We start from the raw sequence: 25,338 nt of genomic DNA on the forward strand, positions 1-25,338 counted from the left end.
AATGATAACTCTGATAACGAACTATACAATTTGTATATCTAGATTAATAAACTCTATTAACACTCAATGACCATTTTCAATCAATCAGTTTTAATAATTAAACTCAAACAGATTATAATAAAATAAAATAAAGGGAAATTTACGGTTGGCGCCACGTTTGCATATAATTAAAATTGAACTAATAGGTTTATTTCAATGAATTGAATTGGGGGCTCATTGATAGCTTTGGAAACGGGGGGTCCATAGTTATAATCAACCTCAAATGTACATGGAGTGTGTTTCACTCGATGCCCACATGCTTGATATTATGTGGGTTGTTGTTACGAGTCATTCGACGAACTCCATTATTGACTTTCATCATGACTTATTTTGACTACTCAATGGGCAAAGATGTTGCAATGAAGGTCTTATCGCATCTCGTTTATCTCGTTTGCTTCGCCTGATGACGCATTTGTAAATTTTGGATATTTTCTGCGGTCTTGAGGGGTTTTCCCAAAAGCTGAATAAGTGTGTGCTTTGCATATTTTAGGTAACCGTCAAATTGGTTAAACCTAAAACTGGAGTTTGAGTTTCAAATTATTAAAAAATCTCAAACTGAATACCTTTTTTTGCACTTGTTAAACTATTATAACCTGGAATGAACTCTATGTCCATTAAATAATAATAATGATAAAAAACCTCATTTTACAGAGCAATATGCAATATTAACTGGGTTTTTTTAAGATTTACTGGGTAGTTGATCAAGTGCACGCAGAACTGAAATGATTTTTTTTATACAAACCCACCTGAAATAATCCACAGTAAAATATTTTGATTGTGCAAAGTGGTTTGCAACTGAAGATAAAAATAATTTCTTCAGTTGCGGTTATTTTATGATTGACTCTAAAAGTTCTGTGCCATGCAAAGAAAATAAGTAGCATATTATCATCAAAGTAAACATCAACATATAATTTTTTTTGGAAAACTTTTTTATAAATTTTTTATACTTTTTTTTCATATGTTTTGTGTGTTTTTTTTAGGTTTTATATATATTATAAAATTTCAAATTTTCAACCATCATACTTAATAGCATAGATACATAATTAGCTCTCTCTCTCTATATTTTTTCTCTGTCTCTCGTATATATTTCACTTCTCTAAACTGATGTACCTTCAAGGTGAGTTGTGTGGTCAAGCTCTTAATATTTTTAAACATGACTTTAAAAATACAAAAATTATCGTTGAATGCAGTAGCTACTTATTTTGTTGCATTAAAATGTTAAACAATTTCGTATAGCTTAGTTAGTTATTGATGTGACTCCTATTTTGTTTGATTTTCCACTTTGATCGTTTGATACATGCTTGTTGTTGTTGCTGTTGTCGATCTAATTGTTGTTGTTATTTATTTATTTAGAAATAGATTTGTTTTAAAGATATACACAATGGATGTTGTTCTTGGTATTTGCTTTGGTTTTGTTTTTTTTTTTGATTTGCAAAATCTTGATCTTGAGATGATATTCGTTTACATTTAATTGAGTTCCTCTTCTTCCATCGTCCATATTTCCAGAGGCTCCGCTCAGTGCCCCGCTTAATAGCCAGCCAATTCGGCGAATGTGGAGTCCATCTCGTCGGCCAGAGACTTGTATCTGTCCTTGTTGATGCCCAGCTCGTCTATGAAATGAATGAGAATTAAGCATTAATATGATTTTACAATGGGAGTGGAGGAAACAACACAAAATGCAACACGAAACACATAAATTTGGTGCCACTGTACCAGCATGTGACAATACACTGTAAAAAATATAAAGTACTATTCGTTAATATTACGATTAGTTGGGCGCTGATTTAGCAAGCGTTTGACTTTATTTAGAGTTTGCAAAGTAATTGTTTGGATAAAGTAAAAATTCTTAAAAATAATTTTTTTAAGCGAATCTTATGATTTTTTTAACTTTAATTCAAAATTTAATATTAAAATTTAATAAATTAAGTGTGCGAGTTTTTACTTTCTCAAATCAATAACATTATAGTTTTTTTGTTTAGTATTATTATTGATAATTAAAGATTGCTTTGCGTGTGGAGAAAGTGGTTTGAGGAAACGGTTCTTTCTAAAACTGTAAAAATAAATGAAGAAATGATGAGCGTTGGGTGACCAAAAATTGAACTACATCGTGTATATTCAACATCTGTCAAAGAGATATTGTAGAACCGTGGCAAAAGCCAACTGAACTGCAATTTACATTCAAGAAAATAAATGATCAAATGAGAGCAGCAAAGAAACTGCAGATAGAATCAAAAGTGGGCTTGTTTTTTTTTTGTGTCTGGGTAGGCGAAGACAAATTCAACATGCCACATAAAACACGAAACAGAAATTCATTTCTCATATCACACATATTTAACATAATTTGAAATCACCTGGTTTATCGAAAGCATTAATAATTACAGTTGGCATTTTTATATATTTTCTTTTTTGATAGTGGAACTTTTGGTCTGGACTTATTTTTACAGTGTAACGGGGGGTCTGGCAGTTTAAGGCAGGACTAAACAAATTATTTACAGTGTAGATTATAGCAAATAATCCGCACAGTGTCAAGAGGTGGGGGGGACTGAGTTGCAATTTGCAAATGTGAGTTCTGTTAGGAAACTGCTAGGTAATTCGTATGTATGTGTAGGGTATATGTATGTCTGTATGTATTGGGAATTGTGTTTGTTCTTTTTTTTTCAGTTTTATTCTGTTTTTTAATATCCAGTAAGTTCAGCAAATGTCTGGTCCAAATCGTCGCAGATTGCTTTGTATTTTTCTTTCTCATTGAAGAGACGGTCTGCAAAAAGCATTTGTTGTTTTTGTTTTATAAAATTATAATACATCATTAATAAAAGCAGTGTAAGTTGAACAATCAACATATGTACAATGTATGAGTAAATACTATTTTCATAGACTGTACGCATTAGTTGAAGCTGCATTGAGTTTAAAAAAAAAAACTGGAAATCAATGCGATATATTTACATATCGTATATAGACGGTTGCTCAGGCATCTCATTGGAGCACTGATTGGGTCAATTTGGTTTCAAGGACTATGATCAATTGAAAGATATAAATACCTTCTAGCCTGTCGACTTCCTTCTGCAGGCGCTTCACTTGCTTCTCGGCGTGCTCGGCGCGCTGTTCGGCTTCCTTCAATTTGACGGCCAAGGTCTTCATCTCGCGCTTGAATTCCTCAACACGCTGGTTGGCCTTCTCCTCGGACACTTCCAGAGATTTCAGCGAGTTGCCGACAACCTAACATATTAAGCAATGTTAATGGGATCAATTAGATTTGTTTCTTTATTAAATTCATACCTTCAATTCTTCCTCCAGCTCCATGATCTTGGATTCACCGGAGCGGACACGATCCTCAGCGACCTCGAGCTCGTCTTCAACGAAGGCCAGCTTGCGGGACACCTCATCGGACTTGGTATCAGCATCCTCAGCCAGCATACGGGCTTCCTTCAATTGGTTGGTCAACTGATCCATACGCTCCTCATCCTGCTGGGAACGGTTCTCCAATACTTTGCACATACGGTTGTTCTCATCGGCCGATTGTGTGGCCTCCAACAGCTTCTGTTGTGCGGTGGTTGAGCGCTCCTCAGATTTCTCCAAATCCTCCTCAATCTGTTGGACCTTACGGTTCAAGGTGGCTACCTCAGATTCCGTGGAGGTCAACAGTTTCTCCTTCTCTTCCAATTCGGTGTTGGCCTTCTCCAGCTGCTCCTTGGCGGTGACCAAATCGACCTCAACCTGAACAAATTTCTTCTCCAAATCGCGCACCTCCTCATTGAGTTTGTCGGCGCGGGAATTGGCATCCTTAGCTTGATTCTCACAGGTATCTGCCTTGTCAATGGCATTATCCTTCTCAAGCTTCATCGCTTGCATCTTCTTCTTGATGGCGTCCATGGTGTTTGTGTTTTTGTTATTCGCTTAGGAGGGAAGAAAACTGGAAAAAGGCACTGTAAATAAACAAATTTCAATATTATATTAATCGTTTACAAATTATATAAAAGATACCCTTTACTTCTGCAGCTTAAGAGCTATCTACAATATAAACGATTTTTCTATGTTTCTATTTTTTCTAGTGTCTGCATTTTTCCACTTTAATTTTCATTCAAATATTTCTCGCAGCTCATAAAAATGCAGTTTATACAAAATCTGTTTACTACACACATTGCCTTCAATACGACCAACTAGATGTATATATATATCTATCGAATATATATACATAGATAAATTCAATTCTAATTGTAAACATATTTTGCTTTGCCGAAAAATTTTTAAAATCTAACGTAATTTTCTGTTTCAAATACGCCCACTATAAAACTGGCGTTGTTCTTTCCCTCCCTCTCTCTTTTTTTCTTGCACACATTATCTCTCGCTATCTCTTTTCATTCTTCATGAGGTATTCATTTGTTGTATTTAAAAATAAACTTGATATGCTTTTGCCTGACTGTGAGTATATCCAGTCCACATACATATACTGACACGTCGCCGGCGCTGTCGTTTTTTGGACATTTTTTGCCTGATCTGTAATTCTAGAGTTTCCATTATTAACACACATACATACAAACACACCCGCTGATTGCAGTTTGAAGAAATTTTCAGTTCATTCTATAGATATTTCTTTTTTGGGGTCAGATTATGTGTGGGTGTTTTATTTTTTGTCGGTGTGTGTATCTTGAAAACTGGGGCAAAGTCATTTATGTTGTATCTTGGGGGTCTTAGCGTTAAATAGCCAAATATATTTGACTTAGCAGTTTTCTTATTATCGATGCAACAAGGAAATCTATATAAGAGTTTATGTTTTTTTTAAACAAGGTACTCGTAAATTAAGGCCAAATCTTATGGATACAGAAAGGAAAAAAATAAACTATTTTCTAAAGTAAGTTCGGTTTTATAAAAAAAGAGATTTTTTATGAAATTTTGTAGAGTAAGAGATTGGTTTTTGTTTGCTCAAATACAATGACTTAATTATTATTTGATAATAATTTCAAAAGAATCTTGAACTACAGATTTACTGTATCTGCAACTGTGGCCTTCATAGGCTTTCATAAAAGATGTGTGGGTGGATATACCCAAGCATCTATATCTGTATAGTATACCCATTTATATACGTGATATATATATGTATATATATATATATATCTGAATACGTATATGCATGTAGATATTTCTCAACATCGGCTCTCTAATAATTTCCGAGCATTTCTGACAAATGGCCAAAAACAAACTCAAGGATGAATTACCAATAGCAAGAAAGCAAAATGTTCGGGGAGATCATGAGATCATAAAAGCTCAGCGAGAAAAAAGCTTTTTAGTCTACGTTTCAAATAGAGTTAAAAATAAAATCTCTAAAGTTGATTTGAGTATCTGTGTGTGTATGTATCTGTGGCAGGCAGGTGTCTGTCTGCAGTTAATTTTATAGAAAAATAGAAAAATGCTCAGCAACAGCTTTTCTCATGAATGTTTGTGTGAGTGTGTGTGAAAATTGTGCGTAGCTTCAATCATGTGCATATGTATCTGTGTCTTTTTGTATCTGTGTCTATATGTGTTTAGCTTTCTGTATATATGTGTGTGTGCATGTGTGCAAATTTCCACTTATACACATATATATTTCTGTGAGATTTAGTTACAAAATTCCTTATAAGCGAATTTCTCACAACGTCCAAAATTCATCATAAATTTAATGTTATATTTCGCAGATGGAATTCAATTTCAAGAAAATATATAATCAGTTCACTCTAAAGATCCTTTCGGCAGCTTTTCATTACGTTGCAAAACATTTCGCTGACACTATTTTATGAGTTAATTGGCAATTATTTTTAGTCGTTTGTCATTACGTTTATATTTTTAATATTTTTGTAAATTGCTTTTTAGATTTATTTATAGACACATACATATGCACATTTTATAATTTTTAGCTTGTATCATTATATATATAATTCAGATATATATATTTTTAATATTTCGAATGCATTTAGCATGCACTTTTGTCACTTAGTTAGTTTTTTACCAAACAGATTTTTAGATTTAGCAAAATGAGCTTTTGCTAATAATTGACGCAATTTTGCTAATAATCAATTATAAAATTTGTGATATTTTTTTTTCTTTATATTTTTTGTGTAATATTCCCAATGCAAAAATCCTGTCAGCAGCAGCCGTAACTAACCTTAGCGTTTCAAACACACTATACGCTGTCGAAACCCCGAGAACACTGATGCTGACCAAGTCGTCGTCCCGAGAAAGCGACCCCAAGAAATAACACAAGGCGCACACAGCACACAACGTACACGCACGCACACACACACAAATACACAGATGTATACGCACACACCAACGCAGTATTGAATAATTTTTCATTTCGTAAAATTTCCCATTAAAAAATATATAAACGGAAAAGCGCTTTCGCAACTTTTTCATGGTCCGATCAAAAATTTCCCACAAAATTTCCCCAATACACCGATATATATAAATATATATATATTTGAATACATGTGTCTGTATTTGTGTGCACACACACATACACTTATTTCTCTAGAAATGCTCTCAACCAATCGTATATCTATCGGTATCGCTCCCGTTTTTCTATCATTGCATTCTCATCATATGCCTCACAGACAGGCGTGAAAATTATGCGTTTTCTGCTTGTTTTTCTTTATTTTGTATTTATTTTATTTTTTTTTGTTCTTTTTTAATTTTCATTGTATGTGTATCTGTATCCATCAGAAGTGCTCCTAAAAATAGCACATAAATATGCGATAGAAGCCAGAGACACGAACATGGCTAACAAGATGAGAATCTATTTTGATTAAATAAATATTGAGAAATATTTCATTCTGTTTCGCACGTACATCGTATTCAAGTGTGACGTGACAATTTTGCTTAAATACGTATATAAATAATTTCAAAAACTTTTAAATGACTTTAATCAGTTGAAAATTTGATTATCCCAGCATGAACGCCGTCAGATCATTTAACTACCTTTAAAATTGGGAACAGCATATTAAAATTTTAATTTCATGATATTATTTTTATTATTAAATTGTATTTAATTGCATTGAAACTAACCGTTTCATTTTTAGTACCGGAACTGAAACCGTAACCGAATGAAAATTCTCTGCCAATAACCGATTACCAAAACGTTTGTACCGGTACGGTTGTGGTAAAGTTGCTAAGTTAAAGAGTTGTCCAACTTCCAACTGTCATAACTTGATCAAAACTGAATAGATTTTCAAACGGAATGTCATTTTGATCATGATTTGGCCTCTTAATTTATTCTGTATTCAATTTTTGTTCATTTAGAAAATTAAATTATTTTCGACCAAGATTCAATTTCGATGGTAAGGGTCCCCCCTTTGAAATTTCGAAAATTCAAAATTTTAAATATCAAGTTTTCACTTTTAATCAACTCCTTATATCGTAATTAGTATAAAACAACACTTTAAACTTAATTCTGAGACCTTTCATTTTTTTGTAAAAAATCATGTGAAATTGAACAAAAATTTGGACTTGTAAAGTGACTAAATCCGCAGTCTGACCAACTTCAAACTGTCATAACTTGATCAAAACTGAACCGATTTTCAAGCGGAACGTCATTTTAATCGTTATTTGGCATTTTAATTCATTTCGCATTTAAATTATATTAAACTAAAAATAAAAAAAAAATTTCCTATAGATACTTCTAGATATTGATTTCGATGCTAAGGGTCCCCCCTTTGAAATTTCGAAAATTCAAATTTTTAAATCTTAAGTTTTCACGTTTAATTAACTCCTTATATCGTAATTAGTATAAAACAACACTTTAAACTTGATTCTGCGACCTTTCATTTTTTTGTAAAAAATCATGTGAAATTGACCAAAAATTTGGACTTGTATAGTAGCTAAGTCCGCAGTCTGATGAACTTCAAACTGTCATACCTTGATCAAACCTGAACCGATTTTCAAGCGGAATGTCATTTTGATCGTGATTTGGCCTCTTAATACATTCTGCATTCAAATATTTTTAAATTCGTTCGAAAATTAAAATTTTAAAATGTTTCAAAGTTGATTTGTTGTACCGTTACGTACCGGTACTGATACCGGAACCGAAAGAAAAAAACTGAAGTAGAACCTTTTATAGAAATAGTTATTTGAGGACGTACCGGAACCGAAACCGTAACCTATACCTAACCCATTTGACTCCCTGATTTATTCTGCTTATACTCACCAAATATGTTCCAAATTTAATAAAACACTACGTTGCTTGAAATTTTGTATTTGCAAAAGAATTGATTCCCATTTATTTGTCATAAAAATATAACTGAGACATGAATGTTGTTGTTATTTTATATTATATACTTAATTTGTTTGTTTTAGAAATTACAAAAGCTATAAACGTGTACATTTTAATTATTTTCATGTTTTTTTTTTTCATTTCATACAAAGGCCATAGAAATCTTTATCATTAAAGAGTTACATTTTTCAACTAAATTGCAAGCATAAACAAATAATTTATATAATCCATAAAATTGACTTTTTCAATGAGCTATGAACTGTGTGGATAAATAAGTATACTAAAAATATTATTATATGTTTGTAAGTTATTGACTGTGGTGGGATTTATAGATATTACAAATGGAAATTAGATCTTGACAAATGCCCAAATGGGTTTTACGTGATTCAAGCTGGAAAGGCAGTATTTTCTCTTCACTAGAACTGTTTTAAAGTATATAAGTATGTACTTTAAATACACGTATATAATTGCTATAAAATTTACTTAATTATTGTGGAATGCTTATATAGAATGTCTTGTAGCGGGGATATCGAGAGGCAATCGATACCATTTTGTAAATCTCAGGCTGAATTTGCTGTTGTTCTTCTTGTTGTTGCTGTTGCTAGTGTTGTTGTTAGCTTAATAGTTGTTGAGATCAGCATATTCCAATTCCTGGGCAATTGATTTGTACTTCTCTTTACCTTTGCTTACTTCATCTATGAACGCAGCATGGAGGAATAAAATACACATAAATTTTATATATTTTTCAGTTTATTGCATAGTTTGAATACAAATAATAAATAAAATTGTTGAGTTAAACAATTACACAATGCGATTGTCACATATTTAAATAAAAATAAAAGCTTTACACAAAATCTACAAATAAATCTACACAGAAATCAAGATTGCAAGCAAAATTACGTTTACAGGGCGCCTACAAGTATGCTACAAAAAACATATCGATAAATGTGCGATAAAAGTGTTGATAGATTTTGTTGCTGGCTCTTTGGGGCGGGCAATGATCGGTGCGCTTATTCCTTGAGGATGAGCTCGACAAAGGCGGTATCGAGATCGTCGCCAATATCCTTGTAGCGCTCCTTCTCCAAGACAAGGTCGTCTGATTAAGTTGAATGTCAAATCATAAACGAAGAAAACAAATTCAAATTAATAAAAATGAAAACCAGAATATATTACAATACAATCAACATAAACCCTTCACCAAACATACACATAGATAGAGCCCTAAACACAAGAACTGACACTCAAATAACTTAGATAAAAACATAAACAGATAAATAATTACCTCATCAAATGAAATTAAATAAAAATTGCAGGCAGTTGAGCTGCTTGTCGGCGACAGCAGCAGCAGCGTTTTGGTCGGTAAAGCAGTACGCCGCTAGCTGTTAAATTTGAAATCAAAATTAAAATGCAACAGGCAGACAACAAATAAAAATTAAGCACTCGCTCAGCGTTTTTTGTTTGTTTTTGCAATGCTTCGGTTAAGTTTTAATAAATGTCATTAATCAAAAATATTCTGTTTTCAAAACGTGCTTCAAATTATATGTAAATAAAAGCGGGGCAGCATTTTGTAGCAGTTGTTTTGTGTCTTGCGCAGCAGGAACGATCGAGTTGTGCAGTAAGCTTTGGGCGGATATCGTTGTCGTTATCGTTATCGTTTATCCAGTTTCGTTGATTTAGGCTGGTGGCGCCTCGGCCTCAGCTGGTGCGGCAGCTGCTTCAGCGGCAGGTGCAGCAGCTTCAGCGGCTGGCGCAGCAGCCTCGGCAGCTGGAGCTGCTGCTTCAGCCGGTGGTGCGGCACCTTCAGCCGCGGGTGCAGCTCCTTCTGCCGCGGGTGCAGCACCTTCAGCTGGTGGAGCAGCTCCCTCAGCCGGCGGAGCAGCACCATCTGCCGCAGGCGCAGCTCCATCAGCGGGTGGTGCCGCTCCATCAGCCGCTGGTGCAGCGGCTTCGCCTTCTGCAGCTGGCACGGGCTCAGGCTCAGAGCCGGGTGGTGGTGGCTCGTAGTTCTTGACAAATGGCACCTCAGCGCCCTCTGGCGGCAAATCAATCGAGTACTCGAATGGCGGTGGTGGTGGCGGTGGTGGAGTTGGCTCCTTTGGTGGTGGCGTCGGTTCCTTGGGCACAACCACTGGCACACCATCCTCTGAGATAACAACAGTGCCTTCAGCACCCTCAACAGCGCCCTCTGCCGCAGCCGCAGCAGCGGCGGCCGCTTCGGCAGCTGCTCTCGCTTCCTCCATGGCCGCCAATTCCTCGGGCGTTGGCGTCGGCAGCTTGGGCGTGGGTGGCTTTGGATTGCGCACCGTCCAGAACGGTTCCAGGCCCTTGATCAAGTCGATGAATGCTTCGTCGAGGCTGTCGCTGATGAGGCAGAAGCGTTCTTTTTCAACGATTAGATCGTCTGGGATGGTACAATGGCAGTGAGAAAGCAAGCAGTCGAAAGATACGAGAGAGAGAGAGAGAAAGAAAGATGCGTGCAGATAGAAAGCGTGAAAAGGATGCAAAAGCGCAACTAAAAAAGAACTAAAAATTAATGCTTTTAACACCCTTGCAGAGTTGCATAACGAATTTTAAGTAGTTGATATATTCTTGATCTGTACGAAAAGTTGAGTTTTTTTAGATGTCCATGTTTCTTTTTCTTTTTTAAAAAATTTTTTTTGATTTAATATTATCTTGATGATGTAATTTAGTATGAAATATTATTTCTTGAATCGTGTTATCTTATAAATCTTGACCAATTTTGGTTTCAATCGGACTACTATAGCATACAGCTGTTATGAAAACGATCGTTAGAATATCTTTGTTGTTTCTTGAGATATCTCAACTAATCTCACATACTATATTCTGTATTTGATTTGCATCCTAACTAAAACTTAATTCGGATTACTTCGTTATTTATTAGCCATAGAAAAGATCAGCAAGATCAGGCTCTGCAAGAATATTAAAACTTCGGTCTGCCGAAGATAAATTTTCTTTCTTTGCTTTTTTTTTTAATTGGTTTAGTGGGCGTGGGAAAGGGCAAATGTTAGTGAATGCGACGAGGAAAACACATTGATCATTGGTTTTAACAGCAACGAGATCCTTCTGGCAGATCCTTTTGGTGATCTATTTAATCTAGTGAAACAATTCTCGATTTATCTATAACATCAATGCTTAGGCAGGCGGCGCTTCAGCGGCAGGAGCTTCAGCCACTGGAGCATCAGGGGGAGCAGGTGCATCAGCGGGAGCTGCTGTCTCGGCAGCGGCAACTTCGGGAGCCGCTGCATCAGCAGGAGCAACTGCATCTGCAACTGGAGCAGCGGCATCCGAAGTGACACCATCAACTGCAGCAGCAACGGCTGTTTCACCCTCCGCTGGTGCTGTTATCAATACATCGCCCGCTTCGAAATTCTTCACATATGGCACTTCAGCACCCTCAGGCGGCAGATCGATATTATAATCAAATGGTGGCGGTGGTGGTGGTGTCGGTTCCTTGACGGGCTCCGCAACAACGGCGGCAACAGCTTCAATGGCAGTGACATCGACTCCAACGATTCCACCTTCAATCTCCACACCCTCTTCCCCATCAGCAGCTCTTTGGGCGGCCAATTCGGCGGCTGCAGCAGCATCGGCAGCTGCCTGCAATGCTGCCGCCTTGGCGGCAATCTCCTCTTCGGTCAATTCGGGTGTGGGCGGCTTGGGATAACGATCGTTATAGAATGGCGGCATGCCCATGAGCTCGACGAAGGTAAAGTCCAAGCTGTCGTTAATGATTGCATAATGCTCTTTCTCGTTGATCATCTCGTCTGTTGATACGTTGGTTGGTTTAGTAATCGTTGTCGCGATCGTTTCAATTGGTTAGTGGTCAGTGTTGTTAAGAGTAAAAAAGTCAGATTAGTGCAAATATTGACTGACTCTTGTTATGGCTAGTTAACTGACGAGCATATAGCAGCTCCAAGGTAACCAATTGTGGGTTGGATTCATCACAATAACAACGACAACAAATTGGCTGAAACAGACACTCAATCTCTGGGTTAGCACGACGACATGTGACAGATGTTCGCCTATTATTATTATAATTATTATTATTTTGTTGTTTTTTGAAAAATACTTTATTTGTGCAATTGCAGCAGCATGGTATTGTATTTGTATTTGTATAGTATGTATATATTAAAAATATAAATAATTAATTTATGTAAATCGTAAATAAATCAATTTTTTTGTCTCTTTATCTTTTCTCTTTTTTTTATAATTTTAATTTAATGCCATTTAATGTTATGTTCATCTTCTCTTTCCTCCTCTTTTAGCTTGCTCTCTTTTGGGGGCAAGAACACATTTAGTTTTCAGCCAGATTAGCGAAGAAAGTAATTTGTTTTGTTTTTTAAGGTTTTTCTTTTCATCATTAATCATTTTTGTTTTAATTAAAAATACATTTATAGAAAGAGATGTTAATCATGAAATGCTTGAAATTGGAATGATGTGCGCTGTGTGCGTGTCATTTTTGGGTTTTTTTTTTATTATTTTAGTTTAGTGTTTTTTTTTCTTTTGTATTTGCTTTGAATTTGTGTCTAAATAATAGGCGTGGCAACTTATAAGTAAGCAAATATTACACAACGTTTTGCAAACACTATTTGTTTGAATTGTATAAACAATGTAAATATTAGCATAATTAATACAGTAGTTAGGCTGGCGACAAAAATACAAAATAGAATCTTTCCATTTACTTTACATAAAATACATGTATGTATAAATAATTACACATCAACTAATTTGCAATTTGTGTCTTTTTGCCATCTATAATCATATTATCATTCAATCAATATCAAAACAAAAATTATAGCAAAAGCAAATTAAGAAAGAAAATAAAGTAAAAAACAAAAATATTGCAACAGTGTTGTAAAGCATTGAGTGTTAAAGTGCCGCCAGCGATCAAGCAGTGTAACTTACAATTTTAACTGCTTGACTGCACTGCAGTGAACTGCTTGAAATTATGAATGTTAATTTGGAATTGATTTTTTTTTCTCTCTTTTGTTTTGTTAATTTTGGAATGCACTTGCTGCAAGAGAACATTGTTTTTTTGTATTTGTTTTTGCTTTGTCTTTTGATTTCATCGTAATTTGTTTCGTTTGTTTTCTTTCTTGCTTTTCTGCTTTTCTTTGAGTTAAACGCTTAATAATTAGGTGTTTGGAGTTTTGTCAAAATTGGCGTTACACTCGCTTTTCTATCTGCATGGAAGACACTTGGTGTTGTCCTATGTGCCTCTGTGTGTGTAGTGTAGTGTGTGTGTATGTGTTGTGTTTATATGTGTGTGTGTGTGTTTCTATTATTATAATATGGAAAACGCCAGTTTTCTGTATTTGACGTCAAAGCAGGCAGTTTAGTTAATTTACATAAGCGCAAATTAGATTTTTACATGTTTTGTAAGTCATGTAAAGTGGCTTCCATTTCCTCCGACAGCAGTTTGTTCTTAGCGCGTTCATTCAACAAGTCGTCTGTGTGTTTGTGGCATGCAGCGTTTTAAATTATAATTATTTATTTATACAAAAACAATAAACATTAGGGCGTTGGCGGGCGCAGGCGGTGAGGCGGGCGGGAAGTGTACAAGCGGCACACAAGTTGTAATTTGAATTGGTTTATCGGTTAAGCACAACGAACAACGAACAAAATCATATGAAAAATAAACATAAAAAATATACATTTAAATATATTAATAAGGATACAAATTAAAAATCATAATTTAAAACTTGACTAACATATGGAATTTGAACTGGGAATAAGGAACTTAATTTTGCACCTACTTAAAATTACGCAAAAATGAAAAAATAAATTGAAAAATTCTCAAATAACTACAACTTTAATATATTTTTGTACTTCATAAAAATAATACCGCTACATTATATAAAAAATTATAAATTTGTACTATCGCTTGCTAATTGATTGATTTAAAGTCGTAGTCTTATACTCAAATATTCTTTAACGGACATACCTTCGAGCCTGTCGACTTCCTTCTGCAATTTCTGAACGGAACGTTCAGCGAATTCAGCGCGAGCCTCAGCCTTTAAGTGTTGGTAAATAGAAAGTTTAAAGAATTATATTAGTAAAATATATTTGAAAATAAAGTTAATATAGCTACATAGTCATACGCAAACTTTAACTAGATGTTAAAGTACGCATTTACCATGTTGGCTTTTAATTGAAAATCTGTTGAAGCATCAGTGTTGTAAGTCGCACGAGCAAGCAGTGCTTATATTCTTGCGCGTCAACAGAAATTCAATTAAGTATTTTATTGAAAAAAAGAAGCTTCCCAAATTTGCTACCAAAACCAGCAGTAAGTATTTAGCTCATAGTATGACTTATTGATTGGATTAGTGAATGTAGATTAATATATATTGTTTGAAATAATGAATATGTAACAATTAAAAAATGTATTAAAAAGAACATTCGATAAAACAGCAAACATAAATAAGATAACTAAATTTTGTCCAGTTTCTCAAAACGCTTACATAGTTGTTGACTCTTTATAGTTTATAGTATGTATTTGGGGTACTATTTAGACAAATTAAATAATATTACGGGAATATAGATAAAAACTACAACAATTGCTGTACGACGCTACGCAGTCACTGCATTAAAGACAATAAATACTTAAATCAAATTGAAAATCAAACCAATTCGAAATGCTGTTAAAATTGTTGGATAATTTTTTTAAGAAACATCAGCAATATTTTAATTTAATATGAAAATACTCTAGGCTCTTTCAGTTGTGCGGCGACTTACAGTTTCTACACTTAATTTGAACTGTATGAGTTCCTGTTCAAAATATTTCTGATTTTCGCGGGCCTAGACGTCGAGAAATATACAACAAATATTTGGTATATATAATAACATATGTATAAAGTACGTCATCATCATTATAAAGATGTGCATGTGCGTATGTGTGTGGTTGTGTGTGTAACATAGTTTGTGTGTTATAAAATATCTACCGAATATCAATATCTTTATTAATTTTTAAGTCGCAATCACAATTAATATTGTATTTGTTTGGTTTCTTGGGTACAGTTGCTACTACCAAGCACAAGTAGTGTTGTAAAGAGACAGTAGTTTTATTACTTTAGTTGATTTGCAATCAATGCACAAAAAGTTGTTTTCAATTTTTAAAAAAATGTACACACACACGTCCTAGGATAAATACTTGCCATGGATGCACGCACTATTGATATACATTATTTTACATGAGATTATGTTCATTTGTTGTATTTTTCCCAATACGTTTTTGGGCGTTCGTTTTTTTCTTTGGTTTATTTTGGTATTTTTATAAAAAAAGAAAATATCAAATATTGAAATTACGATTTAAAATTAACAAATTTGTCTTGACGACTTATGTACAATTAATTTAAAATTGAGAATAACGATTTGTGCAATTTCATATTTTCTTTTTTTTTTTTTTTTTTTTTTTAGGTAGATTAAAAGTATTTGATGCATTTACCAACACCAGAGACCACAAATACTACCAATTAAACGCTTACAAATACTTAAGTATATATAGTATTTATATAGTTGTAGTCTATACAACTTGGCACATATACCTCTTTCAAGGAATGATCCAAAACCTTGATTTGCGTTTCAAAGGTTTCCTCTTTTTGTGTGGCCTATATTTAGTTATTGTTTATATATATTTTTTTTGTTTTTGTGGTCGTTGGTGGGAAATATTTATGTGTTAGCAAAACATAAATTGCAAATTGTTTAGACAAATTGTTGAAGCATGCAGAGTTTCAGGCGTAGCAGGTCAGGGCAGGATGGTCAGATGGCAAGGATTATGCCATTTTGTGTCCAGTGCGTTAAGTGTTTTCATTATATTTATATACATTATTAAAACATAATAAATATAATTAATATTGCAGCAACATTAAAGCGGAGCGTGTTAACAATATATGAAAATAAAATAGAAAATATAACAATAATTAGTAAAACAAATAATCATCAAAGTTAAGGACATTGTACAAGTTGCTCTCTCGGTAGACATTTTATAAAAATTTGAGTTTCGAGTTCGCCTTTGAGCGGTCCTGTGCGCTCAAGTAAACAATAATATGTAATTATATAAACAACAACAATATAAAGAAAACGATCAAATAAAACAGATATATCGCTGGTTGGTTTTGATTGCTTTTCCACAGATCTGGGAAACTCCTTTCGCAAATAGCTGTAGGCATTTTTGTATCTACCTCCTTTAGACGAGTGTTCAGGGTCTTGATTTGGTTCTTGTACTCTTCCTCACGTTGGTTGGCCTATTTATTGTTGTTGTTGTTGTTTATGGGAGTTACGGGAGTAGGGAATACATATATATTTATAATGTAGAGTAAATACAAAATATATTTTAATGTTGAGATATATTTCATTCATATGATGATAAATAGAAACCAATTTGCATGTTGATTGCAACATTTCATACTGACCTTCTCCTCAGACACTTCCAGGGACTTCAAGTTGTTACCAACAACGCGCAGCTCTTCCTCAAGCTCCACAATTTTGCTGTAGTGTACAAAATAAAAACGCATTAGTTAAGATGCTTACACAATTTGTTGTTGTATTGCTTATGTATGTTTGCTGGGAAAAACAAAAAGCGCGTCTCATGCAGAAAATAAATTAAATATTATACGCAATGTTTTCGCCAACGCAAAATAAAAAAAAAATGAAGAGACCAAAAAATCATAAAGTAAATAGTGTACTGCAATCACGATTGATGAGGTAGAGGATACCCTGCAGTCCTTACTCACATATGTACAGATTGTAGATGAATTTTGCAAACTAATAATACTTTTATTTGGACATCTACAGAGTATACAAATATTTAGTTGACACTTCACTTTCAAATCTTTCGAGTCTGGAGGCGACAGTCAAGCTAAAAAAAATTCAATCATGACTCGTCAAACCTGGCGAAGGTCTGCACAGCCGTTTGGCAAATATTTTAAATAAAATCGAGAAAAAAAAACGAATAATAATAACAGCAATTGTTGAACCGACATTTCACTAATATGAAATCACATCAAACGATTTCACTTTTATTTGGTCTGTGAGTTTTGTATTATTTAATAAACCGTTGAAAACTGTCGATTGCCTCGGGATAAACTCTTTTGGTAATTTTAAACTATGCAAATTATAAATAAACAGTTGCGTAAATTATTTAATTTCAACAAAATGCAGTTAGTATTTAAACGTGAAAGCAAACAAACCTTTCGCTGAGCTCAACTTTTTCCTCGGAACGCTCCAGATCCTGTTCCATGAGCACTAACTTTCTGGCCACCTTTAGGGTCGAGGCGACACCAGAAATTAACAGCAGTCGAACAGGGTATTAACAGGCGGGCAGGCGAGCAGGCAGGCGGGATATTAATGAGCACACACACATTGAATACACACAGGATTCGCATTTTTTTTTTGTTTTTTGTTTGTGGGTTAGGCGATTTGAGCACATAGAAAAGGTATTTCGATTAGTTGTAATAATGATTAATTTGCTTGGCTAAAAATGTGAATATGTTGTGCATATGAAAGGAGCATGATGTAAAATTTCTTTCTAAACTAGAACACATGCTCGTTAAACACACACACAGAGAGAGTATTAAAAAACAATTTTTTTTCTTTTTGTGGTAATATTCACATTTTTGACCAATTTATAAAAACTATGCAAAGCTAGCTAGCTAAGGAAAACAATAAATAATAAACTTTAAAAAACATAAGTATGCATAAAATGCACTTTCAACAAAAGTGAGGTTAGGTTTGCTGGTTTTTAACATAGGAGAAACCTGTTAGTTAACAGCGCTGCAAAAATGTCAAACTTACAAACTATGGGCACATTGTTTTGTTTATTTTTGGCACACAAAAACCAACTTTTTAAAGCTTTTAGGCGCAACATTTAACTAAACTGTAATTTGAAATATATTTTTGAAAACGTACTTTTCACCCTGTTCGGCACGTTCTTCGGCACGCTCCAAATCAGCTTCAACCATGGCCAATTTACGGGCAACCTTTTATATTTATATATGTTTATATATATTCGATTTGTGTTGTTGATTTGGTTTATACATAATTTACATTCGTCATCGTTTTGAATATACACAGAGAACATAGAAAATGCGTTAAATTATATGTCAAATTTGTTTTGTTTTTACAAAGAATATGCATTAACATTTTTGTATGATGAAATTTACAGATTAATTATTTATGGTAAGAACAAATGTTTTTTATATATTAGTAGTAAACAATGGGAATGTTGTTTTTGTTAGCTTTGATGTGTTTGTGATTATTTTTTTTTTTTTTTTTGTTGCTTTTTTATATTTGATAACTTGTGCTTATTTCGAGTGTCATATTGTTGTTAAACCATCATTCAGTTGTTGATGTACTCAATTCACTAGGGAGCTTACTTATATCTAGTATCACCAATTGATATCCAATTTCTTGTAGTTGTACATTAAAGAGCGTATTTCCTCTAATATAATATTCATTATTCCCTCCTAATTTTGATGGAATCAATCTATTGTGTTCTTATTTTACAGGTAAAATTGCCTAAAATATTTTCCTAAAAAAAAACATTTTAACTTTGTTAATTCTGAGCGGTTTTGGAGGAAATTGTTTTTAAATATGAATCTGTTAGCGGAAATAATATTCTCAGATATTATATTAAAGTTTTGTGCAAACTAGATACAAAATAAATTTACATCCCAATTTAGAACTGGCCCAAATAGACCAACAGATTGAAAGGAAATTATGTTTGCCAAATTAGTAGCTGGTACTCAGTGAATTTTGATATACGAGAGGCGCCTACATCTACGGATTTTAATTACAGGCCATCCAAAATTGAATTTCCTGCTGTCCAGCCAGATACGCGTCAACGCGATGTCGTATGCAAATCTCGTTGAAACGCCTCAAAATGCGAACCAAAATGAATCATATGAATCAAGTGAGGAATGCATTGCCAGCCAGCTGCTCCATTGGATGGTTTCATAAATAACAACATCATACAGGTTTCTGGCTAAAATGCAATGCGCATCCAAAAAGAAAAAAAAAGGGAAAGAAAGAAAGAGAGACACGCTCATATATTAGGAAAATGAGTGAGCGAGAGTGTGTGAGTCATAACCATGAAGACGGGGTAAAGGCCTTGAGATCTTACATTCATATACTCATAGTATTCACAACGTATGAATAGTGAGTGTCGTTTGCTTGGGTCAAATAATCGTAATAATTATTTGATTAATCATCAAAGAGTTTTGTAACAATTTTCAGCTTTTTAACTGCTTATGTCATTAGCTCGACTCGGAGCGCTAAAAATACAAATTAAGAGGCCAGGGCTGGCAATCTATGCTCAACTCCACAACACACTCTCACCGCTCTCCCGCTTATCAGTCAACTCGCATTTTGTGTGTTTCTCAGTTCTTCTTCGCTTTCCGTTTACAGTTTCTGCGAAAAAAGATAGGCAACAGGCAGTCAGGCCAACGGCATTGGTGCTTATCGCCAATCGCAGTTTATCAATAGCTTTATTTAGCCGATTTGATTGACGTATAAAAATATAAAAAAGCACGTAAGCATCGAGTTGAAAAAGTGCTAAACGAACGTGTTGAACTCAATTTCAAAAATTAAGTAAACGCAATCCTAAAACCATCTCAGTCTACATTTATCTGATATCTTCGTCTATTCGCTCTTTATTGTACAACTCTTCATTTAGAAATATAGATAGATTTTGTTATTATCAACTTTATTGCAAAAATGTTATAATTCAATTTAATTATTTAATTAATAAGTGTTACATATTTGTATATTTTATTTATATGTATACATATATTGCAATATCTATAGATTTAGTTTAGTAATTGCATACATTTGATTCAAAAAATTTATACAAAAATATTCTATAAACCCAACCAATTTTACAATAGAATAGAAAGAAACTAAATATTTTCAATTTGCTTTGCTTTTTTTTGTTGTTGGGATATGTTTAAGGCCAATATTGTGTACATTTTACATAGATATCAATATAATTTTTTTTAGAATTTTGTTTTATAGATTTTGCTTGAGTTTGCTCCACAGTACTTTGAGTACATTAACAGTTTGTATGGGATCGCTTAACATTTACTTTACATTTCATTTTACATACGTAACACATACATATATGTTCTTGCTAGACTTTGTTCAGACAGTTACAATCAAAAATTTCACATATCATATTGAATTAACTTGATCTATATATATATAGACATATATACATAAATACAATTGATCTTGACTAATACAGTGGTTAATTTTGCATATTTATATATGTATATATATTTCGTATATCGGGCGGCATGCTAGCATAATCGAAAGCTATAGCTGCACATTAATCATCATCATCTACATGTCATTCATCATCATCATCATCATCATCGATTTAAGCACAAGTTTTACAATATCAGCACCTGTTGCCTGTTGCTGATTCCTGTGCCAAAATTGTTTATTCAAGGCTTGGCTTAACCAAAGTATTTAAGAAAATTATTTCACTCTTTTTGTTTGGCATAGAAATCAGTTACAGATCAAGTATTATTAGTTTTATCAGTATTATTGTTGTTGTTGTTGTGTGTCAATGAAGTGGAGGATAAAGTTGAAGTTTCACCAACAGCAGCAGCAGTACTAATTGCATTGTTATTGTTGTTGTTGGTAGTTGTTGTTGTTGTTGTTATTGGATGACATTGTTTACTATTACTGTTACTGTTGTTGTTATTATTGCTTAAAGTAATTAAATTGGTATTTAGCTGCACCTCATCGTATTTCTTGTCAGCCTCCTCAGCAAGGAAACGCGCTTCCTTCAGCTGATTCTCAAGAGCGTCCATGCGTTCTTCATCGGCAAGGGCGCGATTCTCAAGAATCTTGCGAGCACTGTATATATAATTCAATATATATACATATTGAGAGATATTATAGGATGACGACGTTGCGACCATGCCCATAGAAGACAGTGACCAAGTTGTTATATCGATGATTTGTCATTGGATTTCACATTGGTACAGCCCCAAAATGTTATTCGATTTTTTTTTCGTTTGTCGTGAATCATTCGACGTCATCACATCCACATCGGTGTAGAAAGTGTTGAGTTGTTGTTGTTGTTTGGTTGATTTGTTGTTGTTGACATTATGACAAACACATAATGGAATCGCAGTGATACACACAGAGATATAGACAGTTTTGGACAGGAGAATTAGGTTTTTCATTGATTTTTAGTTCGTTCCATAGTAGTACAGATTTTGAGAATTTTGCAAAAGAAACAAGAATTTGTTGTTGCTTGTTGAGTTTTACAGTTCAGTCAATATTAAGAAAAAATTACAGTACAAATATTACGAGTAGCTGAAACAGTGCTTTGTGTAGTGTTTTCTATATCAAAAATACTTCAGTCATTTTTAAATTATCGAAAATTGTGGAAAGTTTAATAGTAGATGTGTAGTCTTCTGAACTTCTCTACGATATAAAGCACAAGGCAATGTTTTAGCTCTTGTCACATACAAACATATAAATATTTAGACAGCCAGTTACTAAGATATACTACCATAAGCTAGACACATGCCATATCATCATTAAACTGTGTATATACATAAGTACTTAATAACTATTTATATTGATACAATACAATCCATGGTTTCAATCCTTGGTCGAGATGGCTGCGGTCGGTCGGCGTTGTAGAGAGCTTAATAACTAAATGCTGTTTACAGAAATCGGTTTTGAGAGAACTTAAAAGTAGCTTCTGATTATTATAATTATTTCTGTTAAGAGTTGGTAAGAGAGCGCAGTATTTAACCCACAACCTAATTAGTAACCTCAAAAGAAAACTAAAGAAAAGTTGGATAAAAACAAAGAGTAAACGACGAAATAACCCTATTAACCCTAATGCCCTAAACTTTGAGAGATGTTTCAAGAAATATGAATATTATTATACCTCTTCATATTTCTTATCAGCTTCTTCTGCAATTAATTTTGCTTGCGCTAATTGATTCTCCAATAGAGCTACTTTGTCATCTTCCATATTTGTGCGATTTTCAAGCGCTTTTCGTATCCTAAATTTCAAAAGCATTTAATAAAAAAAGAGCATTGTTTATATGTAGATCTTGATACTTAAGTTGCTTAGGTAACCTGTAGACTTAACAATTTAAGCACATACGTATTATCATTGGACATTTATGAAAAGATTAATTGTAAAAAAATATAAAAAACTTGTACTAACCGTTCGCTCTCATCTGCAGCCTGAGAAGCTTCCGACAGCTTGGCTGTGGCGGAACCCAGACGCTCCTCAGAGCGTTCCAAGTCTTCTTCGAGCAATTGAATGCGACGGTTCAATGCAGCGACCTCAGATTCGGCCTATAAAACAAATATTCGATGTTCGAACGAACAAGACAATATAGCAAACCATACAAAATACTTAAGAAAACTTAATTAAATGCTTATAAACGTAAACTTAATATACTTAATACTAAAGCAAGAAATACACTACTTCAAATATTTGCTACTTTTGGTATCAAAATTTGGAACCTAATATTTGCGCTCTCTTCTACTACTTTAAATCCCACCCCCCTCTTCATATATTTGTAAATATATATCTAATTTGAAGTCGACCGCAGCTTGTGTTCCATCTGAAAGTAAAGTTGTTTTTTTTTTGTTTCCACCTTTGCGAGAGTCAGCGTTTTAGCCAGTTGATTTAGCAAGGTCAAATACCCTAAGCATTTTGGGCTTGCGTGTGTAATCGATAGCCGTCAACATCAAGAAACCTGTCAATTACTGCGGACATATCGATTTCCCTTGTTTATCTGTTAATCAAGTTGGCAGCCCCAAAAGATAGGCAACAGCTAATGACAGCAACTACAGTAAAAAAAAATATCCACACAATGACGTCAACACTTTGAGAAACAACCTTGCCAAATATTAAAACATTTTCAACTGCCAGTTTTTCTCAGCAAAAAGTTTTTCCAAAAGCGAGAGCACAAGCACAACATGCCCATTAAAGAGCGGAAAATATTTGACATTGACGCCGTCGCATGCGATGTTCCATTGCCTTATTAAGATGACAACAAAAACAACAGCAACAGCAACAAGAACGAGAAAGATACAAACGTTGAAAAGCGAAAATGAATTAAATGTGTGCAGCACACGCCCAAAAATGGCTTAAAACGACTTTGACCAAAAGCGGCAACAAATGGACAAGGCAGTCCAGATCCACTCACTGGACGACGCGTCGCGACGGGACGGCAATATTGCCAATTTTGCATTGCAAACATACATACACCCATACATACGTACATATTTACTAAGAGCATACATAATTACATATGTATGTATGTATGTATGTGACGCTTAGAATGCGGCGACTGAGCGTCGTAAAAGTATCGTGTGATTATGAATTGGAACCAAAAGCAACCGTGCCGCTTTGGCTTACGTCATCGTCCAAACAGTCGGGCCAAACGGGCAGCATACAAAATACACACACTCAAATACACACACAACTCACCCATACATGCATACTGTATATGTACAGGCGTAAGTTTAACGATAATAAAAAATAAAAAAAAGCATTTTAAATAGGGGGAGCAGCGTAGCTTTCCAAACACACACGAGAGAGTCAAACAACAAAACCTTTGATGAAGCAACAGCAGTAGAAACAACAAAAAATGCCAAAGAAAGAAATAAAAGGGAAACAAAAATACATTGAGCTTGAGTTTCGTTTAAAAATAGCGGGAGTCATAATTGGGTGAGACAGAGATAGAACTAGGCGAATTTTGGTCTTTGCTTTGAACTCATTAACAGAACGTATTGAAGATTAAACGCTTTTTAACGCAAGCCCAAAAGAAATGCAAAGCCAAAACAGAGAATAGGTTTCAAGGCAATGGCTCATAAAAAATAACCGTCAAAATGCAAAAAAATATAATAAACACAAAAAAAAAAGGTAAATGAAATAAAATGATAATAAATAATAAAAGCCATGAGTATGCAAAAGTTGCATGGCTAAGAAATTGTATAAAAAAATTGTTGACGGCTTAGTCACACACACCTTGAAATAATATTTGACTCGAATTGCCGTGGCAACCCAAAAAGCAACAATAATATAAGAAAGACAGGCGGCTACGTTCGAGTGCGTAGGGTGTGTTTTTTATTTTCATGTTATATGATGCATTTTTAATTATGAACCGAAAAATAAGCCATGAAAACAATAAGCAGACAACTTGTAAACCGTATAATACTAACGCTCTCTCAAGCATAAAATCTGCTCTTTTTGTGAGGACAGGGTTTTATAGCAGCCAGCTTACAAATATACATATACATACGTATGTACGTATGGCTGCTGTCGTTGTCATGTGTTGTAATCTCGCACTGGCTTTGCTTTGGGAAATTACGAAATACACAGCAGAGCGGGAGAGAGAGGAAGAGAGTACAGAGTGTGTGTGTGTGTGTGTGTGTAAAAGCAACAAATCAAAACCAATTTGTCACAATGAGGCATTGAAATTATCAGTGTTCAATTGCCTGACAACAAGGAGGGGGAGTCAGCAAAGAGAACGGTGTCAGCCTGGGAAAGAGAGAGAGAGAGAGAGGATGATCGCTTTTTGGGGCCACGAAAATGACATTGAAAGCATTGTCTAAAAAAATTCAACAATAAAGCACATTATGTTTTGTTTTAGCTTTTGTGCAACTGAAGGGGAATAAACTAAACGTCAATCACTTAACAAAAGCAGGGAAAAATGAGAGCAAAAACTAACAGCTAACGGGGCATAGACAAAATGAGGGGTACGAGTGGTTGATGAAAATGAATTTGAGGAGTGCCGTTGAATTATTTTTTTAGTTTTTGCCTTTTCTTTAAAATTGTGCAACATGTGAACGGTGCTATTTTCTTTTCAAATATTTTAAGGGTCTAAAAGCAATTTAAAAATATAATTTATTCGCTTCGGTTAAAGCATTTAAAAACTCCTCGAGAAGCGCGCAAAATATGACGTCAACAATGTTGTCATTGCGGTGCAAACTGTGATTTCACAGATATACACACACACACACATACAAGCCCTACATTGCTGCTCTCGCGCAAT

General features: G+C 34.3%; 2 protein-coding genes across 23 annotated transcripts in view; both read right to left on the reverse strand.

Moving 5' to 3' along the window:
• Positions 1 to 1,110: 1,110 nt before the first annotated feature.
• Positions 1,111 to 6,281, reverse strand: LOC117792868 (tropomyosin-2). 2 transcript variants are annotated; one of them, XM_034633174.1, is made up of 4 exons: positions 6,176 to 6,281; positions 3,316 to 3,962; positions 3,078 to 3,255; positions 1,111 to 1,649 (listed from the first exon to the last, which is right to left on the reverse strand). In XM_034633174.1, exons 2-4 carry the CDS (start codon positions 3,907 to 3,909, stop codon positions 1,567 to 1,569), a joined length of 855 nt encoding a protein of 284 aa, XP_034489065.1. In that variant the 5' UTR covers positions 3,910 to 3,962; positions 6,176 to 6,281; the 3' UTR covers positions 1,111 to 1,566. The 2 variants fall into 2 exon arrangements, with proteins under 2 accessions (XP_034489065.1, XP_034489064.1); XM_034633173.1 differs by lacking the exon at positions 1,111 to 1,649 and adding an exon at positions 2,689 to 2,797.
• A 2,729-nt stretch (positions 6,282 to 9,010) lies between these two features.
• Positions 9,011 to 25,338, reverse strand: part of LOC117790808 (tropomyosin-2) — a 29,397-nt gene continuing 13,069 nt past the window's right edge. For 2 of the 21 annotated variants that reach the window (XM_034630380.1, XM_034630376.1), the window contains exons 3-9: positions 22,494 to 22,627; positions 21,040 to 21,157; positions 18,206 to 18,276; positions 16,711 to 16,786; positions 16,480 to 16,542; positions 14,244 to 14,313; positions 9,703 to 10,679 (exon numbers count right to left, since the gene is read on the reverse strand). In XM_034630380.1, coding sequence (XP_034486271.1) covers positions 9,952 to 10,679; positions 14,244 to 14,313; positions 16,480 to 16,542; positions 16,711 to 16,786; positions 18,206 to 18,276; positions 21,040 to 21,157; positions 22,494 to 22,627 — 1,260 coding nt within the window. In that variant the 3' untranslated portion in view covers positions 9,703 to 9,951. Of the gene's footprint in view, positions 9,375 to 9,480; positions 10,680 to 11,336; positions 12,064 to 12,650; positions 13,750 to 14,243; positions 14,314 to 15,843; positions 15,907 to 16,479; positions 16,543 to 16,710; positions 16,787 to 17,487; positions 17,559 to 18,205; positions 18,277 to 21,039; positions 21,158 to 22,208; positions 22,327 to 22,493; positions 22,628 to 25,338 lie in introns of those variants that run through there. The other 19 variants (XM_034630391.1, XM_034630381.1, XM_034630396.1 and 16 more) reach the window with 17 other exon arrangements.

Source organism: Drosophila innubila, assembly GCF_004354385.1.
Source record: "Drosophila innubila isolate TH190305 chromosome 3R unlocalized genomic scaffold, UK_Dinn_1.0 2_E_3R, whole genome shotgun sequence".
In the NCBI taxonomy this organism is placed as follows: domain Eukaryota; kingdom Metazoa; phylum Arthropoda; class Insecta; order Diptera; family Drosophilidae; genus Drosophila; species Drosophila innubila.

What these genes read in the sequence shown, in the direction of transcription:
- LOC117792868 (XM_034633174.1), bottom strand. Translation starts at nt 3,909, where the DNA reads ATGGACGCCATCAAGAAGAAGATGCAAGCGATGAAGCTTGAGAAGGAT. An exon ending in AGCTGGAGGAAGAATTGAAG is followed by an intron (nt 3,256 to 3,315) that starts GTATGAATTTAA and finishes TTAATATGTTAG; the next exon opens with GTTGTCGGCAACTCGCTGAA. An exon ending in GGAAGTCGACAGGCTAGAAG is followed by an intron (nt 1,650 to 3,077) that starts GTATTTATATCT and finishes TTCATTTCATAG; the next exon opens with ACGAGCTGGGCATCAACAAG.